Genomic DNA, 14,581 nt, shown 5'->3' on the forward strand with positions numbered 1-14,581 from the left:
CTCTTTTTCATTATTATCACAAAAAAAGAAGAACACAAAGGGAAAGTAAAGTAAGAATGCACTAAAAGAAAGTGAACATTTTAAAACTTAAACAAAGATGCTGATGGTTTAATTCCCCAAAATTATGAGGAAGAAACACCTGAAAGGTTTGTTGTTCAATCCCTGGTTGCTGAAGTGTTCATGCCAAGGTATCCTTAAGCAAGATAGGGCTTTGGAGTTGACGTCACGCCGCAGTGCATTGTGGGATCGCGGCGCCATGCCAGTAGGCCAGAAAGCAAAACAAGCACACAGTGTTAGAGTGTTGGAATCGGGACTGCCAGAACCATGCTCAAAATCAGCGCAAAAGACAAAGGGCTGTATCGCGACCGATTGCGCCCAGACGCCAAGAGACGGTACTTTGAAAAAATTGCATGCATCGGTAATGTGGACCCGTATGAAATAAGGAAGTGGAGTGGAAACCCAGATGACCTACCGCCTTTGTCCTATCCCGATATCTTTGCATACCTTGTCTGTGGAGTCAGCGCATACACAGCAAACCAGTTTAAGAATTATACATCCCTGGAGGCCCACATCCAATTCACAAATGGCTGGGTGCAAGATTTGTCCATCTTTAAGCCTCCACGCTGCGAGTACGTTGTCGTTAAGACATAGGTAAGTCGGTTTGAACTTGATAACTTTCTAAACAACTTCCTTGTTACAGTTTTTGATTTGCACGTGCAACGTGCTGCTCTAAATAGCCTGTAATGTTTCATTTTGTGGTTCAAGATTGATGCCAGCTGTGTGTTGCCATGTAAATAGTTTGCATTTCATTTTTATGTACTTGCTAAGTACATGTGAACAGATCAAGAATAAAAAACAAACAAACAAATATACTATTCTTTTCTGTTTTATTGAAACTACTTCACACAAAGTACAATTATTTACAATGAACTACACATGCAACACAACAGCTTTATGAATAGTCAACAAGAGCAAGTTTCATTTGGCCCTGGTTTGACAACCACACTGGGGCACATATTCACCAAAACACAGCAAACCTTAACAATCTTATCGAGCAGTGTTGTGTTTATTTCTGCTCTGCCCTGTTCATTGCACACACAATACTTCGTCTGCCCTTTAGCTTCCGTGATGCTGTCTGTCCGCTCCCCACTTCTGTCAGATCTTCATCAATCACTTCTGCACAGGGCACACCTTCAGACTCTGCAGCTGCATAACAAAAGCCTGTAAGATAAAATTAGTGCATACACATAAGGTAAATGTACACCAATATTCCAATGACAGGTGTGTGATTCATCTGGAAGTTATGTGCGGATTAGTGTACAGTGATAGCAATTTAGTATGTTTTTAGAGCTCAGGTTTTACTGTATAAATATCTCAGTTTAATCCATTTTTATTTCATATGAGAATAATTTTAATGGTTTGCACAGTAGCCAATTGCTTGGTTTATTTCTGATTAATGAAATACCTTTAAGTCTCCTGGTTGGAGCAAAATTTTATCTCTCATGCTTTCAGGGTTATTTTTCGTATGGTGGTGCACATGTCGTGGTGTTAAATAAACGTGAAGCAACAGGTAGTCTTCATGAGATTGAAGCAGTTTTGTCATTACTATTAAAAGTACTATAAATATATAATAACACAAACACAAAGATGCTGCAAGTCAATATTTATTGAAAGAAAAGAAATAGATGTAAAGCGTTGAGTTTTAGACTTTTGAAAAAGTAATCATTACTTTGTAGGAATTTGAGGGCTGATTAGGTCTATTGGCATTACTATTAAAACATACAGGTACAAAGCAACGGTTACTGAATGATCCACCAAACAAACAAACAAACAAACAAAAAATGCTGTTTGGTTGGTAATGGAGCATGCGGTTCCTCAATCACAGCTCACGGAAGGTGGATCTCATTAGGAAATTGTAGCAACCAAGATCTCACAGCCATTTAGTCACATTCCTCAAAGAAATCCCTGGTGCGACGACATGGCTTCGAGGCACTTTTCATGATCTCCCTGTTTGATTAAAACAAAAGGCAGTTATTAGGCAACACAATAATGGTGTTCAATCCTTGCAGCAGTGTTAAAGACTAAATGCTTTGGAGACGTGATTATGGCCCAACACCTTACTGAATTTTTTAGCTGTTTTTCAGTATATGGATATTATGAATAAATCAGCAAATTAATGTATCACACAATAATATGACATTTTTTCAAAGCTTTGGTTATTTATCTGACCTATTTGTGTTGTGCTTTCCAGAAACTTACTTCCAGTAACCAGTCTTGACAACACAAGCAATATCATCAGTTATGTCATCATCAGTAAAAGCTGCAAGGAAAAAAGAAACCATTTTTAATATACACAATAAAAAAGCAACATTTAAACAGTAAATCTGTGTTTGCTTGTTTGCAAGGACTCACCTGTGCAGGAGGCATGGCACATACTTTTGGATGGACATAATCCCGAATCACAGAACTCTCTGTCAGACAGCTGAAAGAGCCCGTAAAGGTTTTTGGATTCGTCATCGTCCTCACTGCTCGTTTCATCCTCGTCTTCCATTTCACTGTCATCCTTGTGCTCCTCTTCACTAAACTTTTTCCCCTTCTCACTGTGTGAATCAGCATCACGCCTTCGTCTTTTCACGCCACTTGTGCTGTTTGACACAAAGGTTGTGTTCCCTGAGCTGATGGTGGAGTTGACAGTAGTTATAGTGTTAGTAGTAGCAGTAGTGGTGCTGGTCAGGTCTATGGTTGTTGAATTGGTGTTTGTCACTGTGGCTGCTCCAGTGATCGTATTGTTGCCTCCGCTTGTGGAGGGGGTTGTGACCACCGCTGGGTTTGGTGCGGTAGGGATGCACTTGCCAAATGACTTGACTAACTTGGTGTTCAGATCAGACCTCCTTTGTACTTCACAGATAACTGCAACAAACCATTCATGTCCACAAACAAGGACAAGAAAGTTTTACTTTGGTGGCTACTTTTTCAGTTATTATCCTCTGTGTTGTAGAAAAATTTCACTTTACAATTACATTATTGATGCAGTTGATAAAGACATTTAAATAGAAAAATTGCATGTTGCTAATATTACTTCACAAAGTATTTGCAGCTAAGATAAAGCTTTATTACTGATTCTGTATTTGCATGTTTAAAGTAAACAGTAAGTAATGTCATCAGATATATCAAATGCAATTAATGTTTTCCTCAAATATAGAAGAAGAATCAAGCAGCAGTCAACTTAAATAATTTTGTACCGCTAAGGTACAGCTTTGATCCTGATTTTCATGAGCACCAAAGTGATTTGTACTTTGACTCTGAAGGTTATGAAGATTCTTTGCTAAGTACCCAAAGCACATTTGAGCTCACCTGTTGCCAACGTTCTTTCCTTCAGTCTCCTGGGCAGATCAAGCATTTCACCGAGCTTTTCTCTGAGCTCGCATTTGGAAACGATCCGGCTCTCAGAAAAACTGGGCAGCAGAACTGCCACAGCCACCACAACAAGCAACTCGAGTTTCATGTCAGCAGTTTCTGAGGGAAAAAAGTGAAAATTACCTCCGCTTTGTATTTGTAGGTCTACAACAACAAAAAATGGTTAAAAAAATAACAACACTATAGCAAGTGAGGGAACAAACTGAAGTTTTTTTTTTTTTTACATAATACGAAAACAAATTATAATGACTAAAAAACGTTTTAAAATTAAATAAAAATTTTCTTACCACTTTGGTTGACCAGCTTGCCTTTTCACTGCGAGAATTTTCCCCCACCTGTGTATGTTTACAGACAGAGCCTGTGGGTTTATATATGATGCTAGGACCAGTGGGCCAGCCTGTTTTACTGCTGCGTTTGTTGTTTGGGGAGTTTTGCTTGGGAAAGGAAAATTTTTAACGCTGTCCAAACAATACACAAAAGCCCTCATGACATTAAATACTTATCACCTGAACATGACATTCAGATCTTTCATTGGCTTTAACAACATGTGACTGCATCTACGAGGAGTAACCATACTAGGAATAGACTTCTCTAAATGCTGAATATTCACAAGAGTGGAAGAGGTCTGAGGTCACAGTGATCGTGATCACTGGACACCAAAGTCAAACCAATTCATCTCTCTGTCTGCGTGACTGTTGCAGCCAAATTTGAAGTTTGAAATTTGACTTCAGTCACAGCTGTCGTGTATGTAGAGATAAAAAATAAAAGAGATAAAATTGCAAAGTGAAGCAAAAGATAAACAAAAAAATTAAATAAAGGTATTCATAACTGTTCTAATTTTAACAGTTTACTGTTAAGTTTGTTTTCATTTACATAAAATGTATTCTTAACTTGTCCTAAGATGTTATAAGAAAATGTAATTGATTCCAAATTTCTTCACATCTGCATCATTTAAAACACAATTTTTTCTCCAGGATCATGTGTAATCTGCCAGCTTCAAGGCCAAGCAGGAAAAAAGTGTATGTGTTAAGGGTAAGTCTTAGCATTTGGTAAGAAGTTAAGCTAAAACGATCAGCTCACATTATTCAAATTTTTATTTCATATGAGAATCATTTTAATGGTTTGAATAGCCAATAAAATATTTTATTACTCTCCTTTTCTGAGTAATGCTTTGTAGGTTCTGCTTCTCATACTGGCACTCTCGTCTCATGTGGTCTTTTGAACAAATAAGAAGTAATAGATAAATTGAGTTTTGGCATAGCAATGAAAACATATGCAGCATGCCACTTAAATATAGAAAACACTGTTTCATGATGTTTAGCAGGTAATGGACCCTGTGGTTCTTTGATCACAGTGTAGCAGAGATGGACTAAATGAGGAAATTATTGTGATCTTGCAAGTAGAAACTGATCTTGCAGTCATTTAGTTACATTCTTGTGGCAACCTGACTCTGAGGTACCGCACAATCTGCCTGTTTGATTAGAGAAAGTTATATTTCACTATTTTAGTTCCTGTTATACTAAATTCATTGTATTGGATTCAGTGCCAGCACTTATGTGTACCTTCCTTGGAACGAATGTGATGTCACAATAACACTGGCACACAAAAATCAAATAAATCCAATCAGTAACTATAAATGACATGTTGTAAGAAATTTCCAATCACAGCTGTTGGATATGGAGAGGAGCAAATATGTGAGTTATTTTATTCTGTGTCTGGGGAAAAGTTTGCTCATATTTGTCCAGCACTGACTCAGTTGGCAGAAGGGTAAAACTCAATAGTTTGTCATGATTATTTTTGCTGTGTCACTGTTTAAGCACATTGAATGGCATTACACATTTCCAGATACCCTGGAACACAAGTTAGACAAAACAATGATCTTTAGTTTCAGAAGAACCAGTTTAAATTACTCAATGTCCACTTAAAGAATAGCCTAGTCACTGTATCATGACAAGAGGGGCTTAAATGTCTTTAAAAATGTTTACTCGCTGACTTACCTGCACTCCACACAAAATGTAAAGTTATTTTATTATTTATATAGGCTTACAGTATTTAACTATAAATGAGATGTTAACCTGATTAATGTCATTGTATTTGAGTATTTGAGAATTGCAGAATGTATCTTCTTCTTGAAATATTCATAAGAGTGGAACAGATTTGAGTGACTCTGATTACTCAAAGCCAAAAAAATACCTTCTAGTCTGCATGACTGTTGCAGCCAAATTTAAAGAAATTCCCAGTCACAGCTGTCATGTATGTAGAGAAATCAAAATATCAACTCTATTATTTTACTTCCTCCCTTTCGTCTTCATTGCAACAAAGATTCAATAAAGAAACATAAAGAATAAAAAAGGGGGGAAAAAGAAAAAATCACAACATGAAGCAAACAAACTATACAACTACTAAGATCAACAGCTTCAGCAGTTATAAAACCTGGCAGAGAGTTCAGGGTAAAAATCTCTAGAAGGGATCGTCCCCTTTGGAGATGGTCCTAAGGGTGGTTGAGGAAATATCTTAAGATGGAATAGTAGGTGGTTGACAGCCTTTTTCCTCCTATTTAAAAATACTCATACTACTGAAAATTGTTTACAGTATAAATATTTCATCTTTCCTTTGAAACTTCCATTTTTACTCATTTATTCTACTTTATTAACAGGAAGTTTTTGTTAAATTTCATTTGAAAAAAAATTATCAGTTAAAGTACATAAATTCTACAGTTTTTTTCCCCTCAGTAGTCATTGCCAAATATCATATATTGCAGTCTTATATATTGGCATACACATGGCACTTGCAAGTAAATACAAAATTCAGTTTTTAAACAATGATTTCATTCATTGTGGGGGGAAGGGGTCCCTATTATTTTACTTTACCATTTAGTAGGTCAACATGTATGCGTTAAGAGTAAGTCTTAGCATTGGATCCTAAGCTCAGCTGAAAAGCTCAGTTCACATTATTCCAATTTTTATTTCATATGATAATCATTTTAATGGATTGAATGGTGAACATTTGCTTCGTTTATTTCTCGCCAATAAAATACATTATTAGTCTCCTTTTCTGAATAATGATTTGTGAGGTCCTGATTCCCATACTGGTGCTCTTCTCATGTGATGCTTTTGAACAAACAAGAAGTAATAGGTAGATTGAGTTTCGGCATGCCACTCAAATATAGAAAACGTTGTTTTTTTTTTCATGATGTTTAGCAGGTAATGGACCGTGTGGTTCTTAGATTACAGTTCAGCGGATATGGACTTAATGAAAAAATTGTTGTGATCTTGCGACTGATCTCTCAGCCGTTTAGTTCCATTCTTGCGGCGACTTGAGTCTGAGGCACTCCTCACAATCTGCCTGTTTGATTAGAGAAAGTTATGCGTATTGAAGTATCAAGTTTCAAGTTTTGTTGTCATGTACAGATAAACAGTGTAGCCACATTTACCTGTAATGAAATTCTTGGGTTCGTAAATTACATGTTTCCAGGTAGTCTGGAACACAAGGCAGATGATAACAATGGTCTTTAGTTTCAGAAGAACCAGTTTAAATTACTCAGTGTTCACTTAAAGAATAGCCTAGTCATTGTGTGACGACAAGAGGGGCTAACCTACACTCCGCACAAAATGTAAAATTATTTATATAGTCTTACAGTGAGATCATCTACAAACAGGAGTGCATGGACTGTAAAAAACAACAACAACAACAACAACAAAAATAATGCCAATATAAAATCCAAATACAGTGAAAATTATTTATTTATTTTACTGCAGTCAAATAAATTCAAAATTCTTGGAACAAGGATATAGAGAGTAATTTGTACTTTTAAAGCAGTGAGACCAAAAAACAGTAAAACATGCTCAGTTAGCTAGAGCTACTGAAGTGAAGCAAGGACAAACAGGCCTGTTAATTGTAAATGCAAATTTCAAACAGCTAAATAATGTCAAAAAGTACACAAACATCCATCTGCTTGTGCTTGGCAAATTGATATTTGATAAACTGGAAGTTTAAATCTTACATGAAATGTCCTTAAGGTCATATGCTATCGTGGACTTTAACAGTTGATGTTGTGAAATGTCTTTAAACTTCAAATCAATGCTGTCCAGAGTTATAGTAAACTATAACGCTATATATAATGGTATGGTTTACTAAATTAATAACTCAAACTAAATGCAAATAAGTGAAATTACATTTTAGTTGATTGAAATTAAAAAATCAAAATAGACTTTAAAATATGTAAACTAACTGAAACGATTTTGTAAAACTGGTAAACAGATACGATTATTAGTTTCTGTATTTTTTTTTCTGAAACTTACTAAATAAAAACAAAAGTAAAAACTAGAAAATACAAACTATAATCTGTATGACACCTCTGGCACTATGGTGGCTGAAATGCTGCAGCTGATAAGGTCCACTTTCCCTTTGCCATCAAACTTTGGCATAGATTCAAAAAACAAGCTCTAGTCTAAAATGTCCCCATCATTAAGCTATTTAAATCAAAACTTTCAGAAGGACTTTTTTAATACCTATTCTGCTCTTGATGATCAGCTTCATGATAAACTCAAACTATCACATGACTGCAGGAATCTGGTAGCAACCAACAAAATTGCAAGGCCGATTTTTCTTGCAGCACTCTATACCTTTTTGTGACGGGTTTCACTAGTGACTTACCAGCTTGTTCTAATAGCTCAGCTCTTTTGGCTCCCAGGTGGCTCTTCAGATTTTTTGTTTCTTAAATTAATTCATTACCAAAAATTAAATTAAAACTTAAAAGTAAAACTATGTGTAAAATGAGTGACTAGTATACAAAACATACATTATATCAGATGTTTACTATTTATATGATCATAAAAAATAAATTTTGAAGTACAAAAACAAGCACACATCTGAATTTGACAAAAAGATCCATGTATACTTAATATTTATTAACCTTTAACTGTTTTACTAGAGTGAAACAGGACAGCTTATCACACAATAAAATCTAACATAAGAAAAGCCAAGTCCCTCAGCTTTAAGCGGTTGATCCTGTTTATTCTCTCTGTCTTTGACTGCCCTGTTTTGGAGAGGATTCTCTCTCAGGGGGTTGAAATTTTACTGTCGTCAGTCATCTTCTCAAGTTTCCAGAATGTTTTCTTTGTATCAGATGTTCTCTCTCTCTCTCATTTACACGTACAAAGAAGCACAAGGGAGGGAAATGAGCGTGTGGTGTGTCTGTAACCTCCCCTCCTTCCCTTCTGCTCGGTACAGGCCAATGACTGTTTGGTGCGAACACTCAGACGTCATCACACATCATGCAGTTGACCAATCATGTATGACTTGAATAGGAAAAAAAAGAGAGAGAGGAAGAAAAAAAAAGAAAAGTGTCTCAGGCTCCCAGGCAGGAACTGATTCTCGTTATTCATTTCAAAGAGTCATCTCTGAAAGTCGCTTCATTCACACCTGACACTATGGGTCAGGAAATATACATTTTTAAATATAAATATTGTAAGTGTCCTACATGTGGTGGTGTCGTTCCAAGATTGCTGGGTTGTATGTGTCACGGTGTAGGAGAAGAGGACCCAAATGCTGGATTCAGAAGCAAAACCATGTGCCTCATATGTGAAAACTAAACGTAAAAACTTCATTATTACTTTTTATGTCATTTTAAGCAGTGCATAAGTAAATGTAACTAGTTTATAACTAAAAAAAATCCCTATCTTACTCTCAATCAAGCTCAAGTCAATATGCTTATGAACAAAAATAAACAGCAGAAAACAGAGCAGGGCATAGGCCCATGTGAGCTTTTAATGATGCAGTCAGGTCAAACTCTACAAGGCATCGGGATACAATGATTGTGCTTAAAAAACCTACAACTTAAAAAATTGTGCTGTATAAATGTGTGAATGGACTTGCTCAAGCAAGGCAGAAAAGCCTCATGTAGACATTGCCCCACCGCACCATCATCTGAACTATCGAGGTCACCTGAAGTTGTAAATGTGCTTTTTAAATGTCCAGGAAGGGATTGTTTTTAATCTGTCATCTTCAAGGGAAAACAGAAAAGTACATGTATATGTTATGGATCTTCCCCCAGAATTACATTTCAATGCATTTTATCTGAGATTACAGTGTGATTGCACATTGGTTAGAGGTAGAGTGTCTACTTTCCAAGTTCAAGTGTCTACTAGTATCATCTATTAATTGAAAAGTTGGTGGTCCCTGGTTGCTGTAGTCTGCAACCAGGGACCACCATTTATTATCTTGCCCAAGTATCCTTGGGCAAGATAATGAATGAACATAGAAAAAAGTGGACATAGATTTGAGCGCTTAGGCAGAGTTACAAAGCATTATAAAGGAACTAGTCCATTTAACATCTTTACGGGGGCCAATGTGGGAAACCTCATTAAGACATCATGTGAATTACTGAGGTCACCTGAGCAAAGCGTAAGAGAAAGTTAAAAGTTAATTAGTTGGTCAGCAGTTGTACAATATATATACTGGGAATACAGCCAAATATTGTACCACACAGTCATGTAAAATTTATTTAAGCTTTTGGTTTAAGTTAATGAATTGTGAAATAAAAAGTGTCATATAGGCTTTTACAAGTCAACAAGTGCAAAAAAAATAACATAAAAGCCTCTGGAATTAAATAATAGTACAGAAATAATGCCTCATCTGTATAAGAAAAATTACCAGCACTGTGTCAATACGATAGAAATTTCTTTTGCAGTTCATCTGAAAAGATGCAGTTGCGCTTTGGGATCTTTTAAACATCATTAGGCGTGTTGCTGCACGCTGTCTGTCCCATCTGTGAGTGCAGAACAAGCGCTCACAAAGCAGCAGCTCAGGGATGACGTCAAACACATGGGTCCTCTGTAGGCCTATAGGAAAACCCAGACATTTTTATCAATCTCGAAAATCCCCCCAGACGCCCCGGACAGAATGTGAAAAGAGGACATGTCCGGGGAAAAGAGGATGGTTGGTCACCCTAAGTTAGTCAAGAAGTAAGAAGTGTTTGTGAACTAAAAATCCAGAATGTGCGATACTGTTTGTCAGGATTTGGACAGCCCAGTGTGTGCTCCCAATGCAGGGGAAACTAATTCTGCCGGGGAGACCAACCTTGGCACTTGTGCAGGTGAAGCCAACAGAACGATATGCTTCATCCTATTTTCTAGTATTTGGCTTGGAAGGAAGCTGGTTTGGAAACATATTCGTCGATGCTTTATCTTCTGCTTTGAGTTTATGTGGGAGCCCCGTCAAAAACCTGTCCATTATGTTAGCAGTGTCCACGTGGTTTTTTTTTTTTTTTGGGGGGGGGGGGTTTGGTGGGGTTTTTTTGTTTGGTTTTTTTGTATTCATACCATTCGCCATACCTCATCTGTGCAGGAGGTATGGCAAATGTTTGGATGGGCAATAACCGTCCAAACTAACTGGACATCATGAAAATCAGTTCATGGGTTAAATTTTCTTTGCTTAAATTTCGTACTTCAAACAAGATACATTAAAGCTTAAAATGTATAGGGATTAATGTCTTTTTAAGTGGTGGGATTCTTTTTTGCATTCACATGGAATTCTTTCATATTTAGTTTTCATTTCCCCCCATTCATTTTCTTCTACAATAAAGTAACTGATTAACAAACAGTGACATGACAATTAAAGGAACTCAATGATTTGTTCAGATAATAAAACAAACACACAGTAGCTATAATCAAAATAGTTATGAGATTCTTTCCTGCAGTGTTGGTCCACTAGATGAACTATTAAGTGTAGGAAATTTCCCCCCGTGTATGTTTGCAGACAGATCCTTTGAGTTAATAGATAATATATTTGACCCCTGACCAGCGTGTTTTCTGCTGCCTTTGTTGTGTGGGGAGTTTCCCTTGAAAAACCTGAAAATCTTTAGTGTTGACGAAACACTACACTTAGGTTCACATGACATAAAATACTTCTCACCTGAACATGCCGTTCAAACCTTTCATTGACTTAAATAAGATATGACAGCAGCTATTTGACTGTAAAGGAGTTGTGACTCTGATAAATCGGAGTATTATTGTGTTTTGGGGAGTTGTTGAGTGTATCTCCTTTTTTGAAAATGGAAATTCACACACAGATCTGAGATCATGATAATGATCATTACATTCCAAAGTCAAGCCAGCTCTTCCTTCGGACCACGTGACTGTTGAAGCCAAATTTAAAAGAATAAAAAATAATAATCCCTGAGCAACAAGTGTATCAAGTAGGTTTTTCTCTGACTGAGGTAAAGGTTTCTCTTATTTGTCTAGCACTTACTCAAATTGCAGAAGGGGCAGGGCTAGAGAGTTTCACAGGGTTATTTTTGCTGTGTCACTTTTTAAACGCATTGAATGACATCACAAGTTTCCAAGAAGTCTGACGATGAGGGACACAATAACAATGATCTTTAGTTTCAGAAGAACCAGTTTTAGATTACATAATGTTCACTTAGAGAACATCCTAGTCATGGTGTAACAAAAAGATGGGGTTAGGGTGGGTTATTCTACAAATAGAAGTGCATGAATAGAACTTAATGACATGGTAACTGAAACAAAACATACAATGAAAACAATTTAAAGCATATGAGAGTCCATTTTACTGCAGTCAGATAATTTTTGAATATGTAGCACAGGACTGGATAAAGTGTTGGGGTTGTTACTCAAAGAAAGTAACCTATTACACATTCCTTGTTACTTTTCTTAAAAGTGTAGATCTCTCCATAATTTTCCTCCTCCTGAAGATCATCACACACCTGCAGCTGATCAAGCCTCGCCAGAGGAGCTACTTAGGAGTGTGGTGGAGCTCTCTTCGACGCTTGATCATTATGTGACTACCCGTCAGTGTTTTCAACATATCAGTAAGCGTAAGCTTGCTGCAGTTGGAAAGTGTGTAACGTCCGCCTCTGTTATTTCCCAGGAAGAGCCTGGAAATGAGAGTGCAGCAAGCACGGGGTGCATGGACACTTGGAAGCGAGGACACAGGGCACAGACACTGGGAGGAAGACACGGCACGGGGATTTATTGTTGTGTATTATTTACGTCACTGTACATAAACGCACTGCTTACATTGAAGGGTCCTGCATTTGGGCCCTTCTCCCAGCGCAGCTGTGACAGTTTTCTACATTCCACAGGACCTCAACTCCCAAAGTCTTTTCTATCTTTCTCTCACACTCCTAAAAGTACAGTGACCTGATACAACTTGAAAACATTCAAAATGCTGCTAAAAAATATTTTCCCCCTTCATTATTTTTTGTCACATTTACATGTTTTTAGATCTGGTTCCTGTCCCACACAGCAATGAATGCATTTGAAAGCAAATCTGGATTCTTGGCTCATGGTGCTTAGACATGCAGACTACAACAGCCAGGGATTGAACTACAAACCTTTCAATTGGTAAATGACCTGCAACAGCCACTCCACACAGGCTCCTTCATGCATTTATAGACATTTTCACAATTCAAGTAACTTGCTACCAGTTCAGTTTTTTAAATTCCTTGGAATTTCAGACTTTCTGAAACTAAACAAGTTAAAAACAGATATCTGGAAGTTATTTTCTCTATAACTAGCCATATCAATCCTATAACAATGATGGTGTTGCTGCTATTCTTGTAACTCTTTCTGAGCTGACCTGAACTACCAGTGTCACTGAAAAAAAACAAACTAAAAAACCCCCCAAAAATCTTTTATTTAGCTGCTAATACAACACCTCTAATACAACACCTCTCACTTTATTTCTCACAATCTCGCCTGATGATGTCTGGTGAGCAGCACTCTAGTTAAACATTGAATCTACACTAGTCTCAAACTCTTCTCTCCCGGCTTTGTTTGTTTTCTGTAACTTTAGTCCTCTACATCTCTCAGTGACAGATGAATTTTCTGAAAATCTCTGAAAATTCTAAATCAAATCAAAACACAAATGTTTCTGTTCACTCCACATTAACAAACAACAATCTTTTTTTGCCAGCACTGAATTTTTCTAGAATTGCATCCCATTATCCCAACTGTTTTATCAGTGACTGCTTTTTGTTCCTTTTCTCAGCTTCAAATCAAGTCACATTTTTTCCATCACCTTAAAATCAGACCCTTTTTAAAGGGGTGCATCCCTGAGTCCACTGTTAAGCCCAACAGTCATTTCAGTGCAACTAAATGCTAAATATTTAGTTTCTCAGTTTGTTAAAGGTTTCGCTACTCCAACTAATGAGTTACTAGTGAGTTTTGTAATTAAAGATGAAACTCGGGAAGAGAGCCCGTTTAGTGTCCAACGGTGTTCTGTCAGCACTTGTCTCGCACAGGCTCAATCAGTTCAAGATAATGTAACAAAATATTTGGCACTGTAAGCCACAGTATTTTGCTGCATCTTTCACACTAATGGACGTTACGGACATTGACAAATTGATATTAGAGTGTATTCATATTACAGGACGGTACAGTATTGTTAGGTTTGAAAGCCTCATGCCTTCCTTCCAAACATACCTCTTGTCATTGTGGCCAAATAGCTGAATCTTTGTCTCCTCTGACCATTAAAATTTTTCCAGAAGGTATTTGGCTTGCCCATGCGACCTGCTGCAAAGTTAAGTTGAGCTTTAGTTGAAGGTGTTTGGAGTGGGGGTTCTTTCTTGGTTGGCACCGTCTGAATCCATGATGATGTACAGTTCAGATTACTGTGGACAGTGATGCTGTTTCCAGGTCATAGCAGGTTTGAACATCCTAATCAGTTTCCTATCATTAGAGGGTTTAAGTCTTCTACCAGACTATGGCAAAGTCATGCCACATCCAAGTAACATCCATATGTACAATTCTTTGAACCAATGATCTTGGAATCTACAGTTGTTTAAAAAATGGCTCCAAGATACCCTCCCAACATGTGCAATTCTACCGTTCTTCTTCTTCTTGAATTGTCAGTGAGTTGCTCAATTGGATTTTCCAATTGTTCTGACTATTAACCAGTCCAATAAATCATTTTATGCCGGTAAAGAGAAACTACCAGTTCTAGTCAATCATGATCATTAACGAGAAGATAATAGGCCTTCAACAACACTTGTTAAAATATTTAAGTGAGCAAGCGCATATGTTTCTAGTCTCGATGTATGTGTGATGGCCACACCTGCAGCATCACAACTCTGAAGTTGGGCAAAAGATGCAGCTGTGTTATATATGGGAAGAATTTATTGGGCCATACCATGTGCAGCTCT

General features: G+C 37.1%; 1 protein-coding gene across 1 annotated transcript; it reads right to left on the minus strand.

Moving 5' to 3' along the window:
* Positions 1–870: 870 nt before the first annotated feature.
* Positions 871–3,862, minus strand: LOC308405709 (uncharacterized protein). The gene is made up of 5 exons (XM_080896422.1): positions 3,705–3,862; positions 3,355–3,516; positions 2,413–2,910; positions 2,260–2,320; positions 871–2,007 (listed from the first exon to the last, which is right to left on the minus strand). Exons 2-5 carry the CDS (start codon positions 3,503–3,505, stop codon positions 1,941–1,943), a joined length of 777 nt encoding a protein of 258 aa, XP_080752548.1. The 5' UTR covers positions 3,506–3,516; positions 3,705–3,862; the 3' UTR covers positions 871–1,940.
* Between the last annotated feature and the right edge of the window lie 10,719 nt (positions 3,863–14,581).

Source organism: Rhamphochromis sp. 'chilingali' (genome assembly GCF_963969265.1).
Source record: "Rhamphochromis sp. 'chilingali' genome assembly, chromosome: 11".
Lineage (NCBI taxonomy): Eukaryota > Metazoa > Chordata > Actinopteri > Cichliformes > Cichlidae > Rhamphochromis > Rhamphochromis sp. 'chilingali'.

Bases quoted from the DNA above. Each gene is read 5' to 3' on its own strand.
- LOC308405709 (XM_080896422.1), bottom strand. From the start codon at position 3,505: ATGAAACTCGAGTTGCTTGTTGTGGTGGCTGTGGCAGTTCTGCTGCCC. The intron at 2,911-3,354 runs GTGAGCTCAAAT...GGTTTGTTGCAG, and splicing joins GGAAAGAACGTTGGCAACAG to TTATCTGTGAAGTACAAAGG. The intron at 2,321-2,412 runs GTGAGTCCTTGC...TTTTCCTTGCAG, and splicing joins GTGCCATGCCTCCTGCACAG to CTTTTACTGATGATGACATA.